This window comes from Leptodactylus fuscus, chromosome 1 (assembly GCF_031893055.1).
Source record: "Leptodactylus fuscus isolate aLepFus1 chromosome 1, aLepFus1.hap2, whole genome shotgun sequence".
NCBI lineage: Eukaryota > Metazoa > Chordata > Amphibia > Anura > Leptodactylidae > Leptodactylus > Leptodactylus fuscus.
The window spans coordinates 284934003-284961482 of record NC_134265.1 but is presented as its reverse complement, the minus strand read 5'-3'; the positions used below and the strand labels follow the sequence as shown (position 1 = coordinate 284961482).

General features: G+C 41.1%; 1 protein-coding gene across 4 annotated transcripts in view; it reads left to right on the top strand.

The window, feature by feature from the left end:
* The window catches only part of FBXW7 (F-box and WD repeat domain containing 7), a 127817-nt gene that overhangs the window by 59902 nt on the left and 40435 nt on the right, over positions 1-27480 (top strand). Inside the window, exon 1 of one of the 4 annotated variants that reach the window (XM_075288337.1) lies at positions 2157-2582. The exons of the other annotated variants lie outside the window; for them this stretch is intronic. Coding sequence (XP_075144438.1) covers positions 2436-2582 — 147 coding nt within the window. The 5' untranslated portion in view covers positions 2157-2435. Of the gene's footprint in view, positions 1-2156; positions 2583-27480 lie in introns of those variants that run through there. 4 annotated transcript variants of the gene reach the window in all.

Sequence of the window (27480 nt, the reverse complement as noted above, 5' to 3'; positions counted from 1 at the left end):
CTGCTGGTTATATCCCTACACAGTATTACGTGGTCCAGTCAGCACTGATGGGACCGCTGAGGAACACCCCTGTGACAAAGAGAATGGTAACTCCCAGTTGTCAGTTTATTCATGCATTTGTAGGAGGCGTAGCACAGAAATGAGACCACAGATTCATAACCCCCCCCCCTCCCTAAAGCTTCCGAATGATCTTGCCTCAGATTTTACACTCTTTTGCAAAGGGTTAAACCCCCAATGATGTCTCACTTACAAGCTGCAACAATTCCTGCAGAATGTGGAGGAGATTTGGTAAAATCTGAAGCGCTTTGCTGGGACTATAATCTGCTGTACAAATTCTGCAATTACAAAAAAAAGTCTGTGTGGCCACCAGGTGTGAACAAACCCTTATGAGCTGTACTGTGCATCGGGGGATGGTGATTTCACTACTAGTGTAATAGGGTCAGCGTGGCATGTGCTGTTATATGGAATAGTGCCTGGTAAACCACAGCTTGTTTTCCAGAAATAATTCTGTGTGTGGCATTTGGGGAATGACTAACCTACCTGTTGTTTGGAGTCATTCCCCACATAGTTCAGTATGAAGGTGCTATGGCCGGCTAATGAGCAGCCACATTCTTCAGGGGACAACTGTTATCTTCTGCCTTTCCCTTCCTATCTCCGACAGCTGCTCCATTCTACACAGCCACCGAGCTGATCCGAGACACAGGCACCCCATATAGACCGGCCGGGCATTTCAAAAATGTCCCAAAATGCCAGTGTCTGACCATATACAGCATAGCTGACATAACTTCAGTCCCCCTTTAATGAGCTGCATGGGTGTGAGAAATAAATCTCCATGTAACTGCTGTGTCTATAGCATATTCCATGCTATATGGGAAACGTGTATTTTACAGTATAGCAAGAGACATGCTCCTGTTATATATAGCTTCACTACCTCGTGTAATGTAACAGGCTATAAAAGGCACAGCTAAAGCATACTTAATATAATGTCCATTTACTTCTTAGTTATATAATGTGACTTCGTATTTATTAAGATTTTCTGATCTGAATTTGCTTTGTCTCAATATTAAATAACTAATTAAATATGGAGTGTGGGGGAAAAATCGGAGGAAACCCACACGTTACAAAGACATGCTGATAGGGAACTTAGATTGTGTCCTATATGGGACAGTGACTGACAACGTCTGTAAAGCACTGCGGTATATGATGGCGCCAGATAAGCAAGCAAAATAAATAATAAATAAAAAGTTTATAGCATAACCATGTTGAATAGTTCACTTACTTAGTAAGGATTCTGGAGCTGTTTACCATTCATGGCAATAGTATTAGTGGGGATAATTGGTGATATATGTACAGTCTGGATTTTAGACTTCTTTACCGACTGTAACCACACGAGGGCAGCAGTAGCTAAGGCAGTGTAATGCATCAATGTTACTTCTGTCATGTTCTGATAAGGCAGAGTCTAGGAAATTTATATTCAGAAATAGCAGTGTAAATACTCTTTATTTGCTACTTTTGTTTATTTTTAAAATTTATTTATTTTTCCTCAAAAATATGGGTTTGTATTTTAATATGGTATGCAACATATTTTGTATATTAAACCACGTTGTAAATTTGTGTGTGCGCTCTCGGTGTTCATCTACAGAGGTATCAAAGGTTAACTTGGGGCAACACGGTGGCTCAGTGGTTAGCACTGCAGCCTTGCAGCGCTGGAGTCCTGGGTTCGAATCCCACCAGGGACAACCTCTACAAGGAGTTTGTATGTTCTCCCTGTGTTTGCGTGGATTTCCTCCCATTCTACAAAGACATACTGATAGGAAAAATGTACATTGTGATCCCTATATGGGGCTCACAATCTGCATTAAAAAAAAGTTGACACATGAGTAAAATGAACAGTCACAGCCCATTTTAATGTGACTACATACATTTCTTTTCAGTGTTTGTTGCGGGTTATCACTCTACGTCAGGTTATCAGATGTGAGTTAGACTTTGTGACATCTGTGTGTGTCTGTCTATGGATATTAATCAGTTCATCTATGGATCTGTCTGTCTCTTTATTTAGAAGAAATACTTGTGTTTTCTATATATTACCTGGAGTTTATGGAGGCTTCTGGCCCCTTTCAGTATGGATGAGGAAGGTGGGGACAGTATTCTAGTGTACAGTAATGGCTCTTTTCTTGGCATGGGAGGGTCTAGCAGCTGCGTGAATGACAGGAGCAGTCTGCTCCTCATTTGGAGTTTATAATTCCTTGCTATACTAGGATAGCATGCACTTCAGCAAGCTTCACATAGGTCAGGACTTCCCAGGGACAACTTGAAAAGCAGAGAGAGAAGGCCTTAGGATTCAGAGACCCTCTTGGGGCACTTTGGAACAGCAAACTATTAGATAATGAATATTAGGGTTTTTGTATGTTAGTACCTGCAGTTTTGTGTCAAGGATGTCCAAGTCTGGTAAAGCTGCCCTGAATTATGATTTGGTCCCCATTGATCTTACAAGTACTAAAGAAACCTTGCCACCCCAAACCGTAATGAAGACTTTTTGCATTAGTATCATCGCCCACGGCCTCCCTTTCTGCCGTAGACGGGTAAGTGCCATGTTTGCGACTTAAGCCTCATGTTCCATTAGAAGTGTCTTGTACTGTTGTGTGATCCGTTATACCCTGGTATTTATACAGTCTCCTTCTGATAATCTGATCATTATCACTTTATGTAATATTACTGTTAGCGTCTATTGGACCAAGGACAGTTTTTTAAATTATTATAATTTATTTATTTTTTTTGTATTGCTTGACCATAAAATATTGTCCTAGGATTATTTTGGGTTTCCTATTTCTCTGGTTAACCTCTTTATTGCCTTGTAAATAAAAATAGCTACTCGCTATGCGACGCTTGCAAAATAGTTTAAATATAGAAAATCCTGAGCACTTTGCCTGTGACTTTGGACTATCACTCTCAATATTATAGAGAGCTGTACTTGGTTTTGTATTGAGGATGAATGTGTAAATATCTAATATATTATATTGTGTGTGTGTTACTGCTTACTATATTTTGCTTACCAGTCTTGGGTTTTGTTAATTTTTTCCTAGTTCTATCTGTAAGACCACACTTACTGCCACTGGCACAAATATTACTACTGTGTTCTTCCACATTTGTCCTCTTCTGGGCCCAGTGTGAGTCTTTTACTTGTGTGATTGATCTTGTTGTCCCCGGCGTCCTTATTTCTCAGCATATTATAACTACCAGATGTAGCAAGTGTGTTCTGTACGGAGAGTAAAAGGATTTCCACTTTGAAGGTGAATGCAGATTTTGTCAGAAAAAGTCGTCCTGTAGAAGTAATAGCAGCGCTGGCTCTCCTATTACCCTGCAAAGTATGGGAACGTGTAACGCGAATGGTGGCACCCAGTGCTTAAGGTTTTGGGCCTGCTTGGACTTTGTCCTCATGTGGCCCTTATTTTTGCTCTTGCTACTTTGGGATACACACCACTGCTAACTGCCATGTTATCTTTAGTGCTATTTTTTGGTGATGGTTTAGATTAGAAGAATTAAAGAATATTATTACTTTTTTTTTTTTTTTTAATATATAGTAACACATTCGGAATCTTCCCAAACAAAATGTATTTTATCTAAAGTTATTGACCATAGAAGTCTCCATAATTGTTCTTTCTAGTAAAACTTGAAGTTGCACTGAAACGTTTAGAAAATGTCTGGAGTGTGATCACGAGGAGTAAAAATACTTCCGCCATGGGATCCGCCTGTGCAGCGTATCAGTTATATTGAGCGTCCATCAGGCTGATGACTATACATGGTCAGAGGACACCAGGCCTGCCATGTGAATTTTGTAGGTCATTAAAGTGAAGGAACAAGGGAGTATAAGCAAATGTCGTCTTTCTTATTGATATTTCAGGGGTTCATTTTAGTCTGCTTGTAAGGACATTTTGTAGTTAACTGCATTTTCCTTGGGAATATTTTATCATACTTATACAGTATATTTAGTTAGGATTTTGTAAATGTAAAAGAGAAGCTTAAAAATAAGGTCACATGTAACCAAGACTGTGGAGTCGGTAGGCCGAAGCGACGTCTCCGACTTATCTGTTTTTGCACAGCTCTACTCTGACTCCTTCATAAATGGCTGACTGCTATGGTCAGTCAAAAGCAGTGACTGAAACTCTATAAAATTTAATATGCATTTAATTCATCATAAATGATTATTCATTGTATAATATAATTTAATATCATTTAATCTTTTTAGTCTAAATCTGTAACTTTTTCTTACTGATTTTACTCAAAACTAGCCCTGACCCAGAGTCTAACTTTGACTCCACAACCCTGCAATTTACTAATATTAATGATAGAAATAATAAAATCTAATGTAAATCGTCCTGCCCCCATGCTGCAAAGTAGCCCCTGTATTCTCCTGCAATGATGGAAATGCTGATGACACTCGTACTGCTAGTATAGAAACAGATGAACATGGAGAGCTGGTGTAGGTTGTCGGGCTGCTTAGCTGGAGCCTCCTGAGGTTATTCACTGTGGAGGCTATCATTGGTTTTCTATCTATCTGCCATGTCATTGATGATTTTAACCCTTCCAAAATTGCCCCCCAAAATCCTGTTTTCTAAAGCTGAGATCACACGTTGCAGAAAATCTGTTTTTTGTTGTTGCAGTTTTTAGTTGGTTGGTTTATTTATTTATTTATTTATTTTTGCAAAAGCCAGGAGTTGATTTAGCAAAAAGAAGCAGTAAATGTCCTCCCCTTAGGCTGGCCTTACACGATCGTATTGGTTTTACGGTCCGCAAGTTGCTGATCAGCAACACAGACATCGCAGACGCCTGTGTCCTGTCGCACTCGCCCATTGAGTTCTATGGGCAAGTCCGTGCAGTGCTGTGAATTCACGGCCTTTGCGGACCTGCGGTATTCAGTGCAGACCACGGTTGCGGCACCCAAATGAGGCCAATGTAGCTCCATACTAAGGAGCCATATGGCCTAGGCTCACTGTGGCTCATGCTCTGAGCTTTGCTGAGGTGAATTTAGGTGATATTTATTACACTATTGCCAGCATTGTCCTCACACATGTTTATGCATTTTTGGCCAGTGTCCATACCAGACTGGCTAGGAAGTATCTTGCTTAAAATTGGAAAGCACTGGGAACATTGCGGAGTTAGATCTCTATACACTGCAATGGAGCAAACGCTTCCTCATCTCCTGTGTGTATTCTGTAGCAAGTAAAGTTGTGATATATGTGATGGGCTGGAGATCCCATACAAATCTCATACACTTGTTGGTCTGTCTGTTTATACACACATATATATATAATTGGCAATATAATACATCTTGTAGCATCTTCAAAGGATCTTCACTGGGGTATAATCTGAGCCTGACATACTAGAAGTAAGAAGTGAATGGGGCCGTACACATACACACCCTTAGTTCTTGTGGAAAACAAATAAACTACTAGCATGTCCTATTCTGATCTCTTTTCCAGAAATCATATCTGTACATGTCAGTGCAGAGTCTTGAGATTTCCTTGGACTGCACAGTGTCATCTGAATACGGTCTTAGCGCGGGGTACTATTTTTGTGTTGAGTGAGCATACAGCCTCTATTTAGACATGAAGCACACTTCTGAGGCAGCATTTACTGTTTATTAGGCATATAAATATATAATATAAGGGTTCTTTCTTCATGGCTGATCTCACAGGGTGACCAGCGGCTTTTGTTACACATGTAACCTGTAACTAAGACCCACCGTTGTTGCTTTTTGGATGTATATTCTCCCATTTTGGTTCTAGAGACATTTCTACTTTTCTACCCGATTTAACATCTAATAGAAAAGCAAAACACCACTTACATTTCTACCGGTAATGCACAGAAAAGAGCATTATTTAGCCTAGAGTTGTTAGCGCCCCATATGGGTACATGAGCATTGTCATTAGACATGTGTTGTGTTCATGGTTGGAAGGACAGCGAGATATGTAATGTTGATGGCTTATTGACATACTGTGCTGGATTTGCATTTTCCACTCTTTCAGCTGTCGGCCTGACTTTTCCTCTGTTTAAAAATAATGTACAGATGGCAGTCCGATGGCTTCTTGTTTCTATGTACAGACAATACCTTAGGAATAAATACCCTGCTATGTTGGGACTATTAAGCACATAAAATGCCTCCGCTGAGCAATGTATAAGTCACTTAGTCGGTGTCTGCTTTTTGTGCCATAAAGATCTGCTGATGTTCTCAGAAGATCTGGTAGAATTTGTAGGGAAGTTGTTTCCCCAGACAGTTTATAGGACTTCTCTTCATCTTGTTCCTCCACAATGTCTGATAACCTGGTAAAGCAGTAGATTTAGTAGCGGTTGCTGCCTGTGGATAGAAATCTGTTCAGACCTACAGTTGCAGTTTATTACGGTGTATCAGTGCAGATAAGGATCCTTCCATCCGTTCTTCTAGGTATTCCTGCAGACAGGTTTATAAAGGGACTCGGGAGAGAGATTATGCCAAACATCTGACGCTAGGTTCAGAATAGTGTTTGGTTTCCGTTCTTCAGGTCCACGTTTTCAGACCCGAAAAACAGAAACCCATAACGTCTAAAAAGTGGTTACCTGCGAGCCCCCATAGACTGTAATGGGGTCCACTGGTTTTCTGCCCATTAAATGCAGAAATAAAAGTCCTACTTCCAGACTCGAACAGAACGGGAGGACTGAATCCCCGGAGACCTAAAAATCTTCTATAGCTGAAATCCTTCTGTCCTTTCATGCAATCCCAGACAGACTTGGTGATGTTGAGTTCAGGGCTCGGTGAGGGGCCATATCAACACTTCTAGGACTTCTTCTTCTTCAAAGAATAGTGACACAAAATTTTTATGTGATTTTAGATTTCTCTTTTCTTCACTTAATTTTGTTAATTGACCAAAAATAAACTTTTAACTTCTATTTTTTAAAGCATTCTTACTGTGTAGCATTTCAATCCACACCCACCCCAAAACATTTTCACAGTTAATGGAGTTGCAATGCGACCTTGTGGATATTATGACAGCAGATTTGCCATCTAAAAAGAAGAAAAATCACACTGCTAGACTTTTTTTGCAACTAGAAGTCGCAGTTGGTGGAGTTGTATGGTGACCAGGTGACTTTAGTCATGGCCAAATCTCTGTGTGTTCCAGGACTAAGAGTGATTAACTTGGAGCCTACAAAAGGAGCAATGCTGTTGTATTTAGCTTAGGCTGTTCACATTGGGACACATTGATGAAAACTGGCATTGTTAACTCCAGTCTTCAGAAACCCAGAGTCGGTGAAGGGGGTGATTCACTTGAGACAACGTGCAAACCTCCACATAAATGACATGCACACTCGGCTGGTCCGTGCTCTGGAGGGGAAAGGTTTCTGTCGTACAAATAATTTTTGCTAGATTTCTGACACAAATGATGATACATTTTCTGGGTCTGATGTCCCTACATTGGGCGACCGCAGCAGATCAGATTGGTCATTGACTCATCCCACATCCCTCACACTCATCTATGTAATCTATGATATGCGGTAGGAAGCCATAAGCTGTGCTGGTCACTTCTATTTTGTTTTGTCCTCTGCCAGTACATATGACTTGGCACAATAATAATGCGGTTACCAGAATTGTATAATCACTTTCTCTTGACAGTGCCATCATTATTCCCATCATTCACATTAGCCTTTTGGCCTCATGGGTGTTTTGCATTACCATCATGACCTTTTGTTAAGCAAATGAAACCTATAAATGGCTGTGCTGCCTGCTACCATATAAATCATACCCTGTTTACTGTAACCTAACACACTGCCATTACTTTCCACTTTTGTGTTGTTTTCAGATTTTTTTTTGTCCAGCATAACATAAAGCTTAATATCTGAACTTGTAGTGATATTTAGTATAAGTGTCATAGGTGGGTTGTTATACTGTGTTATGTTTCCCCTGTGGAATAGGTCATGGATAGTTCGGAAGCTTTAGGATTTACCCTCTTATCACCTGGGAAAACCTCACAAAGGATGAGCGTTTTATTCCGCTTTATACTTTGTCCCTTGTGCGTAGAATCTCTATTCCGCCACTATGTTACGTAGTACAACATGCACACATTAGACTGTATAGATCCTTCAATGGATACTACTTAAATCTTACTTATGGGTAAATCCCTTTATCATTTATTCTATGGATAGGTGATAAATGTATGATCGCTGGGAGTGGAACTACTGAGACCCCCAGCGATCACACCAGGGGTCTCCGTTCTGTGTGAGAATGGAGCAATTGTTTTGGGAGTCATTTTCAGTATCTCTAAAAAAAAAAAAAAAAAAAAAAAAAACCTTTCAGAATCCCCCCTCCCCCATTTGTCTACCTTGGCGACAAAAATCAGACTTCTTCCATCACTAGTGGTTGGAAATAGTCCTTTCCTACGTCCCCTGCAGATGGGTAACATGGGATCCAGATTGGTGAAGCTGTCAATAACCATGTGAAATATAAGACGGAGTGGGCATGCACAGGGCTCATACCAGCTGTCAGTATGCAGAGCATTAAATGCACCCAACAGGATATGCAGCCCATAGGGATAACATCGGAGTGCCTTCTGTTTTATTCTGATATCAATGATTGGTTCAGCTCTGTTTTCATGGATCTGGCTAGGACATGCACCATAATCTTTGGCGCTCCCCTTGGACTGCAGCCTTGGCAGACAAGCTGAGAAGGTGTACTGCCTAACTTCTGCAGAGGCACAGAAAGCTAATCCCATTGGCTGCTCATCAGTGATCAGTATCAGTAGGGAGTGTAAGCTTGTGTGTCCACAAACTCTCCTTTCTATGAATCATCATGGATTTATTATTAAGGAAGCAGAATAGGAGGTCCGTATCAAGAAAAATTTGAGGTCACCCTTAAAATAGCAGCAGCCCATAAAAATTTAGTACTCAGAACAAACAGGTTTTTCTTATTAAAAGTAGAAAAGAAAAAAAATTATCAGTAGTCTTAATAGCAAAAATTTGCTCTTGGATTTCCACTCCTGTCAATCATGAATGTGACAGTCACAGTAATTTCTGTAACAGATCGGGTTCATGTGAGTGTATAGTTACTTGTGTGTTACTATCTGCTTGGTGCTGGTCTTTCTGGAGTTTCTGGTTGGTTTCTGTTTCTTCTGATAAATGCATTGTCTTTCTCTAGAGATTAGGCACTAATGCGGTTTCATGATGATTTCACTTAGTAGATTATCCACCTTAATACAAAGTGTAATCCTGTGGTTGGACATAAAGACTGTTTAACATGTTCCAATGTGAGCTTCACGGTCTTTAAGCCTTATAATGGTGATCGATAGGAGCTTAAAGGCACGTGCAGCTGCTATGGACACTATGCTCACGAAATTCTCCAACTGTAGTCTAACCAAGGTGTTATAGTTATACGCTTTATAGTTATTGTCCTTAAAGAAAAAATGACACTTTTTCTAAAGACCTTGGATCTGAGACTATATTTATAAAGCTGTATCCGAATTGCAATTATACATATCTATTATAAATGAGATTTATAACCATTGAGTGTGTAAGATTCCCAAAGTGCTAATCAGATAATTTTTTTCCCGTTTTAACTCAGGTAAACACAAGATGGCGCTATTGCAGTTAATTTATCAAATTTCAGCTTATTCTCCAGCTTTCCATCAGTGTATGTTAGTTTACATAGATGAAAGGTATATATCACACATACTGTACAATATATGTGTGTGTGTATATATGTATGTATATATATATGTATATATGTATGTATATATATATATATATATATATATATATATATATAAGTCTCTTGTGTGTATATTTAGAACCTTGCATAATACTGATATTTGCACTAAATCATACTAAACGCTGCTGACGGTAAAAAGGATTTTTTTTCAAAGCATTTCCACTTCTTCAATCCAGAATACAGTGTCTGGCCTGACCTGTCTGTAAACCTGGTTATCAGTGTGTAGCGTTATATATGTTGGTGTGACATATAAGCATAAAGTAGAATAATGTAATATTTCAAGGCCTCACCTGAGAGCCCATTCTTGTACTGAGATCCAAGACTAATGCATGCTAGTGGTGCATTTGCAGTTGTCACAATAAAAAGTTGTTATCAGATGCCAGATAAATGACCTGGATCAAAAGCTTTTAGAGCATTTCTTTTTGATTAAAGCTTTCTAGGTTTCTCCTTCTGTGTGGTGTCTTAGAAAGATCACTCTTCAAGATGAGAAAAATTCCGCTGCTTGAAGCTTTCAAGTACTCTCAGAATGACCTTCCAGCTACAGGACAACATGACATCCTCATGCCTAAAGCAGTATGATCACACACACATCTGCGGGATTGTCGACTACTCATTAACTGTTTTCTACAATGCTTTACCAATGATACCTATTATTCACTGGACATGTTGTAACTGGCTAACATAGACAGCAGCTAATACAGTAGCTTTTATGTAGTAATAGGCTTATTAGGGCCTCTAAACAGAGAAAATGCACAAAAAATATCCTAAATGTTCCTTCTGTCATCTCCTTCTTTCCCTTGATGATATTTTGTCTTGTATTATTAATCCTCCTCCTCCTCCTCCTCCTCCCCCCAGTCCTGTGCCTGGCTGATAGATAACTGGCTGGAGGAGCTCTGTATGCAGTAATATACCAGAAATAAGCTTTGTCCTCTCAAAAACTATTCCTTGTGTTCTGTGCCGGATTTCTACTAGACTTTCTGAACCATGCAGAATATACTGCAGGCTGGCAGTGAAAAGACGTTTAGCATTTTAGCCAAGACTTTACAAGAAAAGGATCTAGGGGTCAAAAGCCAGGAGTGCATTGAGCACAAGCAAGAAGTATAAGAGCTTCCTTTTACATTTCTCATTACTTCTGTAGCCATTCCTGGGTCTAGTGCAGAAATCTGCAACAAAACAGCAGCTTTTCTGCAAGGTGCGGCCTCAGCCTTTGATCTGTATTTCCTTGAGGAATGCGGGACAGGGTTGAACCCTTTCAGTGTGTTAAAGGGATAAATAAGACTCAGGAGGGCACAATCTAAAATTAGTCTGGGGGGGGGGGGGGAGAAGATCAGAACCTATGCCAGGAACTATTCTTTCGCTATAAAGGTAGTTGAGCCTTGTAACAATCTTCCAGCAGATGTGGTTAGTAAATCTACAGTAAGTGAGTGCAGGCATGCCTGGGCTCTACACAGTCTATCTATATAACATATCTATCTATCTATATAAGGGTGGACTACATGGATCAGGGGTATTTTTGTGTTATCATTCTTCTATGTTCATATATTACATCTGCACTATGTCTCGGAAACCTATTGACTGAGCTGTCATGTCATCAAGCAGCTTTAAACCTAATACATACACTTTGTTTAGGTGCTCACAGCAGCACAGAGATATTCAGAAAGTAAACCTGGCTATAGATAAATCATGGATAAATCCTACAAAGGAATATACCTGTTTGCTTTAGAGCCGTTATTTATGTCCTATGTAATGCTGGATTTTGTGGCATAAAAGGTACTAGAAGGGATAAGTGCCCGGTGGCAGATAAAGGGTTACTAGCCTCTGCTCCTGACCTACATTGGTGAATGTGCCTATAGAAGATGGATTATATAGAACATCTCTGTGCAGAGATGTGCTGTGCCTTCCCCTGTGTGGTCTTCTGGCAGTGACATAGGTGCTGAGCACAGATTACTGGAAGGAGATGGCATGTCCTGCAGTTCTGGCAGATGCTTCACATACAAGGAATATTTCTCAGCCTTGTACACGTTACAAGAAGTAAACAGCTATGGCTTGTTCTCCCAGCGTAATGTTGCTGCATTGGCAGTACATGTCAGTGGCAAATAGGTGGGTGAATATTAACAGCTGGATCCTGTCCAGGTCTGTTTCAAGGATTCGCATAGCACTTGACGTTGAGACATGCTGTCTGCAGGAGCGCTGCCAAGGCTTCACTAGCTTCAGGTGCTGCATTTCACAGGCTGAGACATTAGTCATTGGTCTGTAGGTACTGGTCTTATTGTAGTACAATATATACGGTAATATAGACTTGTCGCATAGGGAGGTTCACACTTTGACCATAACTTAGCACTGCCTTCACTGGACAAGGTAATGGCAGCATTGAATAGTGAGCATTCAAGCTTGGACCAAAAGTATATACTGTGTATAGGGGGTTTAATATATCCATATATGCACACAGCACAGTACCAGAGATCTCCACTCAGGGGCAGTGTTGCTGCAGGATGTGTATTAGAACATTTGTTCCACTCTCCATAAATGTAAGATCCAAATAACCATAGTACAGCTATGCATGTGGTGCATAAACTGACCACTAGAAGGCAGTAAGATAATTTCACAAGATACTGTAGTAGAGCATTTATCTGCATGTCTTCATGTCTTGTGAAGGTCTAGTTTAGTAGAATGCTGAAGTATGTGAAAGCTGTGTGCTGTCTGACCATACATCTAGGTTGTAGGGCTATTGTGGAGGGTAGCGCCTCCTGTCAAGTGTTTACATCATGTAGGGACGTTGCCCACACAGGAGATGAGCACAGATTGTTCACATGTACGGTCAAGGCTGTTTGTCTAGTATTGGTTAACATGGCATGTGATGTCAGTATGGAGCTTTTACCTGCAAACACTGTGCCAGACAAACACAACCTGCTTGGACTGGACTTCATTATGCTTATCATAGGATTTTTAAAGGGGTTGTTCAGTTTTAGACCAATATTAAGAGACAAATGTTATTGGTTGTCTCATAAAAAATTATACAATTTTCCAATATACTTTTTGTATCAATTTCTCGCAGTATTTTAGATTTTATGCTTGCTGTCATTCTTGGTTTACTTCCAGTGGATAAAAACCAGTCCATGGTCATGTGATGTACAGTCCATGGTCATGTGATGTACAGTCCATGGTCATGTGATGGACACACAGGTGCACAGCTCGTTACCAGGCAGGTTTCTGGTTACTGTGCTGTGAATATAACAAGCTGTCCAGTTGTGTTGGTCACATGTCTATGGACTAATTTTTATTCACTAGAAGTAAACCGAATGAATGGCATCAAGCAGAGATCTAGAAATCTGTGAGGAATTGATACAGAAAGTATATTGGGAAACCATATAACTTTTCATTACGCAAACAATAACATTTGTCTCTCAATATTAGTCTAAATTGGACAATCCCTTTAACCCCTTTCTTTCCTTATCAAGCGTGCTGGGTGCACATACTCGTAGAAGCCTAAAAAACACCGGAGGTTAACCTGCTTTACTGTACAGTAGTAGTGTAGTGTATGGGATTTCAACAAGTCCCATCCACACTCTGCAGAAAAAATAGTGCAGCACATAGTGCCTTGCACTGCGGCTTTGCCTGCAGTCTACAAACTTTGCAATGCAAAGGCTAGCCACCTGGAATTTGTGGGTGAAAGCCACAATGAAAGTAAGCTATTAATGGCTTACCCTAAAAGTTGAAGGCCTATAAACCCCTCTAGGGAAACGAGACTTTTTCATGGGTTGCAGCAGCTGAGGCAATGACTTGGAAACCCTTCAAGCTCCCACTTACAAAGGCTTATCCCATTCCTCAAAATAATATGTAATATATATACCTCTATTCTAATGTTGAAAGCATCAAAATAGTTGACCAATCCTTCTAAGTATACTGTACCCCATACCTTTTTTATGTAGACCAAAATAAAAAAATTAAGTTAGACTTGCATAGTTGTCTATTAGGGGAGTGACCTAATAGTTTAGTATAGACTGTGAATGTGTTAATTTTAACCCAATAAAGTCAGCTAGTATTACTATTCCTTTTGTTAGGAGTCCTGATACTCTCGGGTACCTACCGTATGTGTGTGGAGAGCAGGCTTATATCTGCCTACATAAAGAAGTGAAGTCATTTAACCAGGATGACTTTACAGCTTCTTGCCAGACCATCACCATCTGTTCCCGCAGTCTTGCCAGTGTTTGATCTGCTAATGCCCCTGGATGAGATGCCTTTACGTATGTTGTCTCATATAGATCTTATAATATAGCCTTAGTCTTGTTGCAGAAAAGCTGTGTTTTTGATATATCTCTTTTTGCAGATTTTGCTACCGTTGTTTGAGCCACAGCCATGAGTGAATTTAGCAGAAGGGAAACGTATAAGATCGTCTTTTATATTTCCAATTCTTTTTTTTATGTCAGTCTTTGCTTTGGGTCAAAAAACCACAGTGAAATCTTCAACAAAAAAATGCAGCTTTTCCCCAGTGTGTGGCCTCAGCCTAAGGGTGCATGCACACTGAGTAACGCCGGGCGTGTATGAGAGCCGTACACGCCGGCGTTACAGCAGGGCTGCCGAGCACTTCCCATTCACTTCAATGGGAGCGCTCGTAAACGCCGCTGTTACGAGCGCTCCCATTGAAGTGAATGGGAAGTGTTCGGCAGTCTGCCGTAATGCCGGCGTGTACGGCTCTCATACACGCCCGGCGTTACGTAGTGTGCATGCACCCTAAGTGATTTTCAGTTAGGCCCCCAGAGCCAGATAAGGCTCAGATAAAAATACATTGCTTCAGCCATCGAGAATTATCTTCATCTTAAGATGTGTGCATAGTGTAACATCATCTAAGGCTGCATTTGTGGTATTTACATCAAAGCTATACCTTTATTGAGCATCCACTATAAGTGTGTGTGTGTGTGTGTATGTATATATCTATAATTGTAATGAGGCATTTGGTAAATACTCAGGACAGCTCGGCCTGTATGCGTTAATATGACTTATAGACATTTGTATGGTTTTCTCAACTTACCCTAGAATCTATTTTATGAGTGGTGATTTGACACTCGGTACCTCCGCCAATCAGCAGTTCTTGGCAGCCTCCGGCCGTGGGGCTGGTCAGCGAGGGCAGCCGATAGATGGTGGTGCTGATCAGCGAGGGCAGTTGATGGGTGATGATGCTGATCAGGGAGGGCAGCTGATGGGTGATGGTGCTGATCAGCGAGGGCAACTGATGGGTGATAGTGCTCATCAGCGAGCGCAGCTGATGGGTGATAGTGCTGATCAGCGACGGTAGCTGATAGGTGATGGTGCTGATCAGGGAGGGCAGCTGGTGGGTGATGGTGCTGATCAGTGAGGGCAGGTGATGGTGTTGATCAGCGAGGGCACTTGATGGGTGGTGGTGCTGATCAGCGAAGGCAGCTGATCGGTGGTGGTGCTACTATTGGACCCCTAATCTGATATTAATAAAACTATTCCAAGTTAAAAAGAAAAGAAAAAGAAAACAAAGACTGTAATGATCACATACCACGCAGGGCAGTACTAGACTAAACGTGTTAAATGGAGACTCCCACTAGCAGCTGGTTTCCATCTTGCAACAGGATGTTTTTCTTTCTACACTGCACATAGACCATAATTTCTAAAATTATTAAAAAATAAAAAAAAAATATCAGCTCTCTGTACAGACGGTAGGCTTTATACCTGTTGTTGCAGCTTGAAGACCCAGCAGGCCAGTCGGTGTTGGTTGCTGAATACTCTCATTTTTAGTAATGTCCTCTTGTTTTTCCTCTGGGTTTTTTCCGGCACCTAATCCCTTCAGGCTCTGATCTGTAACTAAACAGTGTCTGCAGCACTCGTGGTAATTCTGCTCGTTATGTTCCCTGCGCTGTATTGGGAATAGAAACAAGAGCTCTTCATAGGCCTTTCTGCCTGGACACAATCATGGCTAATAACAGGATACCATTTAGCTCTAAAGTTCATGATGTTTGTAGGGCAAAGTCACACTGACAGGACAGAGCTAGGGTGGATTTTGAGTTAAAATATTGTAGTCTATGAACTAACAATACTTGGGTCTTTTTCTATCTTTACCAGCTTGGATTTTCAGCAAAGATTATTTAGGCTCTGTTCACACTGGACGTACACACATACAGAGGTTTATCTGGTACTCAGTGGCAGCTAATCTGTTACATTTTTACCAAATCTCCTTATGCTGGGATTATAATTTGCAGTGTGAACTGACCTGTGCTGTGGGATATTAACCAGCAACATGTTAGTATATCCCATGGCATTGTAATGCAGAATCTGAAAGCGGGGGAAGATCCTTGCCAATTCTGGCTCCAAAAAAACTTGCTAAATTTCTGTACTGCAAATTCAGCAGCAGGGTGGCTCAATCCTGTTTACCTAACATGCCCACTTCTGGGCAGAGTTATAGTACACTGGATTTTTGGCATCTTTCTATGGAACACCTCATTGTTTACATTGGAGCATCATTTCTTTGTACTTCCATATACTAGGACATCTTAGGAAAGGTTGTTTTCTTTGCCTTGGAGGATAGGAGGAGTAGAGACAATCAGACAATCTATGAACTCTTTGTGCCAACCCACTGCTCTTTATTGCTTGGGGTGAAAAGTTGCAGGAGAGAGCAGACGTTTACCTAGAGAGAGGAAGTTTTCTTTTAGGACCCTGATGGCGGTCAGAAGTCTTTTATCTTCACATGTATGGCGAAATAGTGTAGAGTTATGTGCTAGGAATGGCTCAATCTGCTAAACTGGGAGACTTTTTATACAGGTTAAGGTGAGCCCAATGGAAGTCTCAAAATCTGATAAGCTTTCTTCTGCCAGAGGGTCGGTAACTAGATATCTGCTACTCTCGACCGAAACTGCCCATGGGCCATGTATTAGCTTACCTGGGAAGAAGTCTTTACAGTTACACTGTGTGCTTTAATATCGTTTTTGTTATTTTTTCCTTGTTTTTTCCCCTAATTTTTTGTAGAAATTCTTACACCTAAAGTGTGTGACATTGAGACACCGGAGCCGTACCTTCTACATTCTTTACATTCAGCTCCCCGGGTTTGTTCCTATACTGACACAGAATTTGTCTGACTTGAGTATATATAATCCTATTCCTTCAAATTCTTTTTCTAAATGTCATAACATATTAGTTGTTAATGTGCAGTATTACATTCAAAGTTGCATAGTAAAAATAAAACATGTACTGCATAGTATTGCAGTCTTCTGTTAAAGGTATACAGCATGATGTCTTCTTGACACATACCACCAACGCAGATTCAAAAGCTTTATGTGAACAGAGCTTTAAAGATGACCTTTCACCTCCCACCAACACCTTTATAGGGATTATGCCATGAGGCGAGGATGGGAGGTACGTTCCGCCACTGCAGTTCAATCTGACTGTAGTCATGACTGGTGGTAAACGCTGGAGATATTGGGGGGTCTGATGCTTCCATTGAACACCCATGGTAATGCTCGAGATAGTTGAGTGCTTTATTTCGGCTGTCTCCAGCACTCCTGTTGAAGTGAATGGGAACATCGTCCAGCACCAGTCATTCTACATTCAGCCTGGCTGTGGTCAGGCTGAATGAGCAGCAGGCGAAAAGGGCCTTCCATTCTCTAGACTGATGGGGTCTCAGCGGTCAAACCCCCACTGATCAGGTATTTATCCTATATCTATCCTACGGTTAGAAGATAAATAGACACCCTTAAAATAGACACCCTTCCACTGATTCTGGTTCAATTTGGATTTTTTCTGTAGTCCCCACCGTTCCCAAGCAATAAGTGCTGTTACTTGATCTCTAATGTCAAGTGGTTGGTTTTTGGGCATGAGCAGACATGGGGGCGTAATTCTGAGCTCTGACATTGTCCACCTCCGATTTGGAGCTCCCTCTTACCAGCTCTTGCATGACCCCACCCACTTGACGTTAGAGAGTGTATTTACCATATTAGGTACCAAAACTAACGGCGCTTATTGGTCAGGAATGGAGAGACTAGAGAACAAATTCCAAATGAGCAAGAATCAGCGGAGGTGCGGTTTTTAAAGGATGGAAAGAGCTTGTGTTGGTGGAATTGTAATATTGATTGAAATACAGGATGGAAGTAGGCAATATTTCTGAGCCATTATGTATGATGCTAGGAATATCTGCCTTTCTGTACTGAAATGACTGTAGTTCTGGGAGGTGGCAGGGACTCCTAGTAACAGATGACTGATGCTTGGAATCCATGTTTTTTGGCCATTGTTCAGTCTGGTCCATATGTCGGGTCTAAGCTCCACACAGGTAGATTTGACTAAATATTCAATATCAGATCAGTGTGTGGGTGGGTGGGGGGTGGGTCAACCACCAGGGATCCCACAGCTGTTTGAAGGGGCAACAGAGATCAGATGAATTGTGTGGCCCTTTTCACTGAAAGAAAAAAAAACAAAACATGGCTGTATGTTGTGTTGAGGCTGGCTTCTTATAGCAACTCAGACCCATTCACTTGAATGGAACTGAGCTGCGACAAGCCCTGTGATGTTACTTCTCTGTTAATAGGAATTGACACTCGTCCGAGCATTGCTGTCACTTGAGGCTGTGGGGGTCCCAGAGATCAGACTTCCACCACTGAGATATTGATGGTTTATCCTAAGGATAGGCCCGAAAACCCCATTTAATGTGATGCATTGGCTCCCTGAGTCTCTTTCAGGGGCTAGGGTGGCTAGACCACTCCTGTTTCTATACAGAATTCTAGTAAGTACTATACAAGGTCATCTCTCCCAGGCACAGATTCTGTGCAGAATGCCCATTCTGTCTCTTTTATGATAATATGCATTTCATTATATTTAGCAACTTCTTAACAAATCATTGATTATTAGCAAAGGATTGGATCACATCGCTGCACAATGCAAACAGGATGAACATTTCTGTAACGTATGGGCTGCCTGCAAGAGTTTGGCGACTGCAGGGAAATGTTGGCGGCCTCGTTCCTTTCTATCCAATGAGGGCTGGTTTTTATCATTAGCGAAACAGACTTCACAGCTGTGCTCCCTGTTACATCTCACTTCCCTTCTATTGGCTGCTATCACAGGACTCCTACTCTCACATGTAGGCAGCTCTTGTGCCTTCCCAAGCTGCATCTTATGCCACACACTGCCCGGTGCCAATTTCTGACTTTGTCATAAGGTCTTCAGATGAGACAGCAGCGTGCAAGGTGCAGCCCTTAGACTGTACAAAGCAAGCAAGCAGGCAGGCTCCTACTTCTTACTAGAAGGCATTCTGTGGCTCAGTGTTTCATGATGCAGAAAACAGTCACTGTTGCCAAAGTAACTAATAAATCTGGCAAAAATCCTCGGCTTTTCGTTTCTATTTATAATCCTGCATTCTGTGCACTAGGTTCCGTGGTTTCTTGCCATGCGAAATACTACGCTAGAGTTCCTGCTTACCACCTATACAAATGAGGCCGCAGCTAAGTTTCCACTTGAACGCTGTCATTGCTGCCCAAAAAAGTTGCTCATCATAACTTAATGTTTCAGGACTTAATACATAGAATAGCTTCAGAACATACTTAAAGGGGTTGTCCAGTTTTGGAAAGATATTGAGACAATTTGCATAATAAGTTGTACAATTTTCCAATACGCTTTCTGTCTCAAGTCTTCAGTTTTTGAGATCTCTGCTTGCTGCCATTGCATGACCATGGTTTGATTTTTTTTCTTCTTCTACTAGAAGTCAGCAGAATGAATAATGGAGAGTTAGAAAAGTCTAATGAATTGATACAGAAAGTATTTTGGAAACTTGTATCACTTTTCATTATACATGCAATGATATGTATCTTTGTCATAAACTGGACAGCCCGTTTTAACACATATACAGTAGGTGGTCCTATAATGCCAAGACTGGATGATGGCATGTGTTGGGTTTATATATCTTAAACCATTGCACCGGATGTTGGAAGTCTTGAAAAGTATCTTTTTGGTTATGTATCCCTATGGGGATAAATGCTGTAGGAAAATGAGGGTAGAACTTCTCACAGATTATAAGACCAAAGCTGAAGAGTGTTTCCCTTCTCATCCCAAGTGTATGTCGTACATGCTTGATAAGATAGGTCCCTTTAAAACCAACACCTATCTGAAGAATGAATGGTTGTTGCAAGACAAGCAGTGCCCTTAACTCCCATAGACTTCAATGGAGAGGGCCTTGTGCCAGTGTGGTTGACAGCTTGGGGTCAATTGTTTTACATATTTTTATGTATATCCAGTGTATGCCACACTCAGGAGTCAGACAGGAGTTTATATGGAGAGGACTGCAGTACGTCTGAAGCTAGGTTCACAATTGCACTAGACTCTCCATTGTCCAGGGCCCCCGGGGAGTCTGAACAATGGAGAGGCTGTCTGCTAAAACAGTGGTTATCCGCGGACCCCATAGACTATAATGGAATCCGCCATTTTTACAGTGAAACCGGCGGAGAGAAAAATTCTCCATACAGTACTTTTCTCCTCCGAGGGTTGACACAGAGGTGATCCTAGTCTCACAGGCACCTATACATGACGCTTAGACACCTTTTGCTGTATAAATCGTTCCAGGTAAGATTTCAGGCTGTTCCCCATTTCCATATTTAGGACATGATTCAGTGTTTCTCCTGGCTTTGGGCTCTGCACAGTACTAGACTGTGTTATGTATGAAAGCCAAGTGTATGAGCAGTGACTGTATACTGCCTACTCCTTTACAATTCTCCTACCTATTGTCATCTAAGCAAAGAATTAATACTGAAATGCATATTTATAAAAACACGGAGCACTCCCACACGATGTAGAGCTGATGCTCCATATAGTCATAGCAACCAAGGAAATCGACCTGACAGAAGCCATTTGTCTGTCTGCTGTGTGTAAGAGACTTCTATATATTCTATATACCGTATGTAATCTGATGTAAATTAAAGGGTTCTGGATCTTTATATTTGTGCCTTCTACTCCCAAGACCACCATGATCAGCTGATTGATGGAGCTATGGCCTTTTCTTTGGCCTGCGATGTGATGTTCATTGGTCACATTGTATTTCCTAATTCACATTCAAGTGAATAGAGCTGAGCTGTAATACCGGGACCAGCCACCACCCAATACATGGCATTGTGCTTAGTATGCTCACCCGATCAGTGGGGTGCCGGAGTTGGACCCCCACCAAACTAATAATGATGTCCTATGTATATAAGTTTCAGAAAACACCATTAAAGTCTAAGGAGGACTTTGTTAACACCTAATTCTGTGTTCATTGATCATACTTTAGACATATTTGCCAGGAAACCACCCTACATTGATGTCCTATGGAGCTCTATTGGTCCAATATGTTATGGGCGATGTATACCTATAGAGTGACCTACAGGTATATACTGCAGAATTATTATACCTGGATAACAATTGTAATTTGACAGCATGTACATGTACCACATCATATTTATGTGGATCTCATTGGCAAAATGATGCAGCCCCAGATTCAGCTCTGCTATATTGGTATATATATGAAATAATAAACTTTTCTTTAACCTTGAATAGATGCATTATATTCCTTTCCCTCAAATATATGACTATAATCCACTTTTTATGATGGCTGCATAGACATGTAATGTAGTTGTTTTGGAGGGTGGGAGATTGGGGTAATGGCGCAGTGTAATGTAATCAGTTTATGTCTCTATCTATTTATATACTTTTTTTTTCCCTCTAATTTTCAGCCCAGCAGTCATTTGGTAGTTAAGGCCTGGCATATTATTCCATGTGTGGGCATACGTTTTTCGGTGGGTAGAAAGGTCACTTTGAAGCTTTCTTGCGCCATCTCCGGCGCGCTAATTCCACCGTCACTAATGAGCAGCGTGGCTCCAGATCTCACTTTACTGACTTTACGGAACTGACATTTGCTTGTGGCCTTTTAAATGCTGGTATATGATGCTAGTCACTGTGAGTCACAAATTATATTCAGCCCCCATATCTTCCCACTCTGTTATATTCAGAAACCATGAGGCATTTCAGACTATTTTCTTGTTGGTGAAATACCTTATTATTATCTGTGCATCTATTTTTCTTTAATACTATAGCTAAACCAGAGTGGCTTCCACATGGTATGGGCAGACCTGTTCATTCTAGGCACTATTGGGAGTTACAGCACCCACCTTCTCTCTAGTATGGGTCATTCGGACAATCCTTCACTATCACATTGCAGAGGTTCAACTTTTGGTACCCCCATATTAAGCTATTTGAAGAAGTTATAACTCTCAGATGAGGCCCTGTTCACATCTGAGTTTTTGTTCAGGCAGTCCACTTGGCAACCCCCATCCGAATGGAAACCTATCTGCGTAAAAAAGCAGTTACCTTAGGAAACCCGCGGACCCCATAGACTTTAAAGGGGTCCGTGTGGTTTCCTCTCTGTTTCCACACAAGACTTGAGGAGAGAAGTCCTGCAAGCAACACTTTTCTCTCCACATGACTTGTGCAGAAATCACACAGACCCCATTATAGTGTATAGTGTCCAACGGTAACCGCTTTTTTATGCAGATTTGTCTCCATTCGAGGGTTCCCAGGTGGACTTCCCGAACAGAAACTCAAAAGCAGATGTGAATAGGGCCTCGAAGCTGTGGCCTCTACCATGCACAATGCTATATGTCCTGTAGTGGTTGTACATGGTACTACATGGTGCTCTGGCCATTTACTTGAATTAGGTGAAGCTTCAGTCCTGGGGGCAACTTGTTTGGTCAGCAGTGGGGGTGCTGGAGTTGGATTCCGACAGATCTGTTATTGCAGATTAATATTAAAGTTTATGCGTATATTTTCTTGACTTGGTGGTATATGTCAGTGCCCAGGTCATTTTGTTCATATGTGTCTCAAGTCAGTGTTGGATTTTGAGGAAGAAGAAAAGAAAAAAAGCTTTGCTTTGTATTCAGTTTGATGCATGAAAAATGGAGAATACACAGGATTCATGTGTGATTTTCACAAGCTCATGGAGTACAATGGATGTGATTGGTCCTCAATATGGACCAGAATAGAGCATGTTTTTATTTTCTGCAGCCTTATGATATGTAAAAATATGGACATATGAATGGAAGCGTTAAATACAAGTTAATACAAGCATTAAATACATCTAGCGAATCCCATCCCTGCTTTGCAGTAAAAACTGCAGTGTGGACACACGGTGATGTCCAAAACCGGCATGGCGCTGCAGGAAAAACCGCAATGTACTGCCACCAGTTTTTTCCGCAGCGCTTTTTGCTGCCGGGCGCCACGTGGGGCCTTAGCCTTAATAGCACTTTTCGACTTTGCACTTTTGCCCAGTCATGTTCGTTTTAGGATGCGTCAGTCAGCATTTGGTGATGGGCCTTGTTATGGCACCAAAATGTCTTCAGCCCTTGTCTTCTAGTCATAATTACTAACAGGGGAAGTATTAAAGCAGCGCACAGCAAGTCTACAGAAATGAGACTTCAAGGGTCTCCAGGCCTCTGCTAATAATAGTTTTCCTTTACAGTGACGGAAGTTAAGTGGTTCATGACCTGCTGTCTCTGAGATGGATCGTGTCTGATTTCATCAGCTATTGGACTTGATACTTGTCTAGCACACTAGGGGGACTTAAGCACACCTTTCACTTCAGAATTCTAATAAAATGTTGCAAAATAGAATTTTGTGTTCTTTTGTGCTTATTTGCTTATAGATTTTGACAGATTTTAAGCAGGTGACTCTAAAAAAACAAAACAAAACAAAAAAACGGCCAGGAAATTGGGCGTAGTTAGCTTGTTGACCATACGTATACCAGATTTGTCATAAGCAACTTTTAACAAAGTTACAAAAATGTCACAAGGCTGGTTTAGAAAGCGGAGTAATATTTCTGGACAGAAGTGTTGAGTTAAAGAGATTGCTTAGGATAGCTCATGAGTAATAAGCTGTATGGGAGTCGGACTCCCGGCACCCACACTGATCACCTGTTTACTGCAGCGGCAGTGCCTGACATTGCAACTCAACCCTTTTCACTAGACTGAGATTGATCAGTAAATAGGCCACATGACCAATGAACTGGATGTTCAAGAACTTTGAGCTTCTAATCAATTGGGGGTTTTGTTCATCTGTCCCCACTGATCCTATGAATAAGTTATGAATTAGGAAACATGGCTTCTTCCTTTCAGAAAAAGCTCCACTTCATTTTCTTAGGAGTGACATCATCTTTGTTGTTCACATGGTCATGCTGCTGTTCAGTCCCATCCAAAGAAATAAGACTGAGCCGCATTGTGGCCTAGTGACCATGGATGTGATGTCACTTCCTGGGGCTCTTTCTGAAAGAAAGTGTTTTCTAAGCCTAGAGAACTCCTTGTAAGGAGGACCTTTCACCACCTTGGCTATCCCCAACTCTTTACATTCTTTAATAGGCACCTCTCCACTGATTTGGGGGCAGTTGAATTTTTTTTTTTCTCTAGTTCCACCTTTCCTGAGCGAACATTTGTTACTTTCAGCACAGTTCTGCTCTCTATAGTCAGGTGGGTGGTCCTGTCTGTCTGCTCCTTGGTTTCAATCGGACAATACATATTAAGATCTGTCTATACTCATCTAATCCATCTGTATATAGGATTTGTATGATCTCCACATGCTTGTGTAGTTTCCACCTAGATCGCCTTGTCTTACCCCTTTCTCCAAAAAGCTGCTGATATGAAATTGGTCCTGGGGAAATTGGATGGTGAGTTCTACTAGGGACAGGAAGAGATATTACTGACTAAGCTTTGTTACTTTCATTGTGGTAGCCAAAATGATAGCTGGTTGCCTGCCATCTAGTTTTCCCAGAAAGTAGACAGAAGGAGACAACTTACGGTTTTGTTGATTTTTTGTTTCTATGCTTGCCAGTTCTTAAAGTGTGAATCAGAACTGTATGGAGACCAAATGAGGCCTTGTTCACACATGGCAGATTTAGTCATTTTCTTTTTACATCAGTATTCTGAGGGTGAAATCAGAAGTGTAGAGAAAAAGTGTAAATCTCTCCTTTACATTTCCCTTGTGTATAGAATCTACTCCTGCTCCTGGCTTCCAAATACTGATGCAAAATACTGATTAAATCTGCAATGTGTAAATAAGGCCTCCGAACTGCTTAGGCCAGCTTGCACGGGGCTTTAGTGATGTATGTGACTGCTTATCAGATCAGGCAGCCATTTACAGGCATCATTTTTGTTAGATCCATAGACGTGCGAGCTCTTGAGCTGAGCGTCTGGGATGGGGATACAGCACAATAGTCCTCATTTCCACACAAGCCAGTAGATGCTTTCCTTAATATATGCACACCCACTTAACACCCCATATGGTTGCAGTGTCGCCTTATTGACCTCAGTAACATCTGGTACATACGCCACATTAAATGGGAAGCCGTTTTGGGAGGAGGGGAGCTAAAAGAAGCCATAATTGATGCTTCTGAGGACTGTCTGCTTCATTTTTCTAATCTACTACGAGAGCAAGCAATCCTCATACTTTTAATATTAAAAAAGCACTTTCTGCTAAGCGCACTATATTGGAAGCAATGTGAAATCTTTCACCTACGTAAATCCTCAACGACTTCTTCTAGCCCTAGATTTTGCAAGTAAACATTTCTTGGAATCTTCTCGGGGCATATTTTAAGCCTACTGAACTACAATGACAAACATCATAGCGTATTCAGAGCTGGACGCTGCGGTCATGCATCATTAGAGAGGAGTCCTTGAATTGCACTCAGCACTGCTACACGCTGAATAGCCTGGCAAATTTATTTTCTCGGGGTTACTCACCATTTTGGAACATTTTAGAAATGATTACCGATTTAACATTTACATCAACAAAGCCTGGCATTTGGGTCAAGTGTCCCTCATTTTTGTGCTTGCTTTCATTTGCTTGTTCCTTTAATTTTAGTTTTACTTTTTGAATACATTTTCATATATATATATATATATATATATATATATATATATATATGGAAATAAATACATTCTCTATAAATGACATTCATTTAGGACTGGCATTGGATGTCTCATAGGCTTATACAGAGGGGATTCCACACAACATGTTGTAGAGAGTCATAGTGCGGGTCATGTAGTTAAAGGGGCATCGGAGAGGGGGTTCATAAATCAGCAATGAAGGCACCAGGATCCAAAAATCTGAGTGTTTCTTTAACAAAGGGTTTGTCATAGGAGCACAAGTTCATTTACTACTTAAAGGGATGGTCCAAGGATTTTCAGAAATTACCCAAGGGTAGGAAAACTATAAAATAATGATTGTCCTATGCTCAGGCTCAGACTGGCTCACAAGTGACAGGTGAATCCCTCGCTGGCCCTCTGAGCTCACCCTGACATGGCACAGTACATTCATTGGGGCAGATTTATCAAGTCTGACATTTAGCCTTCATAGTCCTGGATCCAGCAGCGGGTACGCCTAATATATGGTGAGGCCATACCCTCCACTAAACTGTGTGCCTGGGGAGGTATGTATGCCGGCTTGCCCCATTGTTCAGATTTCTGGTGTAAATTATAGTAAATGTGCCCCCACCTCTGCACATCTTTGTCACTTCGCCTTTTCGAGAAAGTAGTGGAGGTGGCATAGTTTGTTTTTTTTTTTGCGCAAAAATAACTGTGACCTTATCTTATATGCCTTACCTGCATGAAAAGGACACCCCATTGGTCTCAGGCTGTACCCCTGCTATGCTTATAGGTATGTGCATGGGAAGGAGGAGTCAAACACATGGATTTAACTAAAGATGTAAAACCTGTGTGCCATACATTGGCTATGATAAGAAATATCATATACTGTGCTTCTCCTTACAGTGCAATGGTTTGTCCATAATACGTAGAGGATATTTTTTGTACCATCTTATGTAATAAAATATAAAAGTATTTGTAAATCTTTTGTCCTGGGGGATAAACATTGTACAGAACAATGCCTTGTTGCAGCAGTGTAGTAAAGTAACAGTAGCCTTGGCCATCTGCCAGCGTTCATTGTAGTGGCTATGAATAGGAGACTGGATATGACAACTGGCTTTTAGGTAATTGGTTTTTTGCTTGAAGCCAAAAAGTTGTGAGCAATGTCAAGCACCTTATTTTGTTACTGAAGGGAATAGGAAGTTTCACGGTTAAGGGGTCAATCCAAAAGTAGAGTTTGTGTGTAACTAAAATAATATGAAGAAAGGCATCAGTGCCTACATGGTTAATGTATTAGTGATGTGCCTGGAAGAGACAAGGCTGCTGCCCTGGCACCTCTCACTGATACAGCGACACTGCATGCATGGCCCCGGGCTAGGAAGCGAACAAAATGGCAATCTGTAACCAGCCACAGCAGTTCTCCAGACAGCCAGACCATTGCCAGCCAGTTCTAAAGTGCTGCTGCTGTTGTTGTTTTTTTATGACTCTCTATCAGAATGGCAAGTAGTTTTTTTTTTTTTTTTTTTTTTTTTTTTTTTAGTAGTTGGCAGCTTGGGCACTATATGCAATGTTGCCATGTATTGTAGAAACATGGCCTATTTTACATTTCTGTATTTTCCCCTTTCTATAACATGCCTAATGGCTCCATTATTACAGATGTCTGGTACAGATCACCAGTAAGATACATGCTAGTGAGCACTGTGCAGATTTCCAGTGGCGACTCTTGAGCTGATAGCTGTAATTATTTCTGGTGGCATCATTCACTTGGAAGACAACTGTGACTTCAAGCAGCTATCTTCCTACAAGTGCTCCCAAGGGGACTGTACTCTAGTATTGGCTTGTGTTGTTGTGTGAAGATGAGACGGTTAC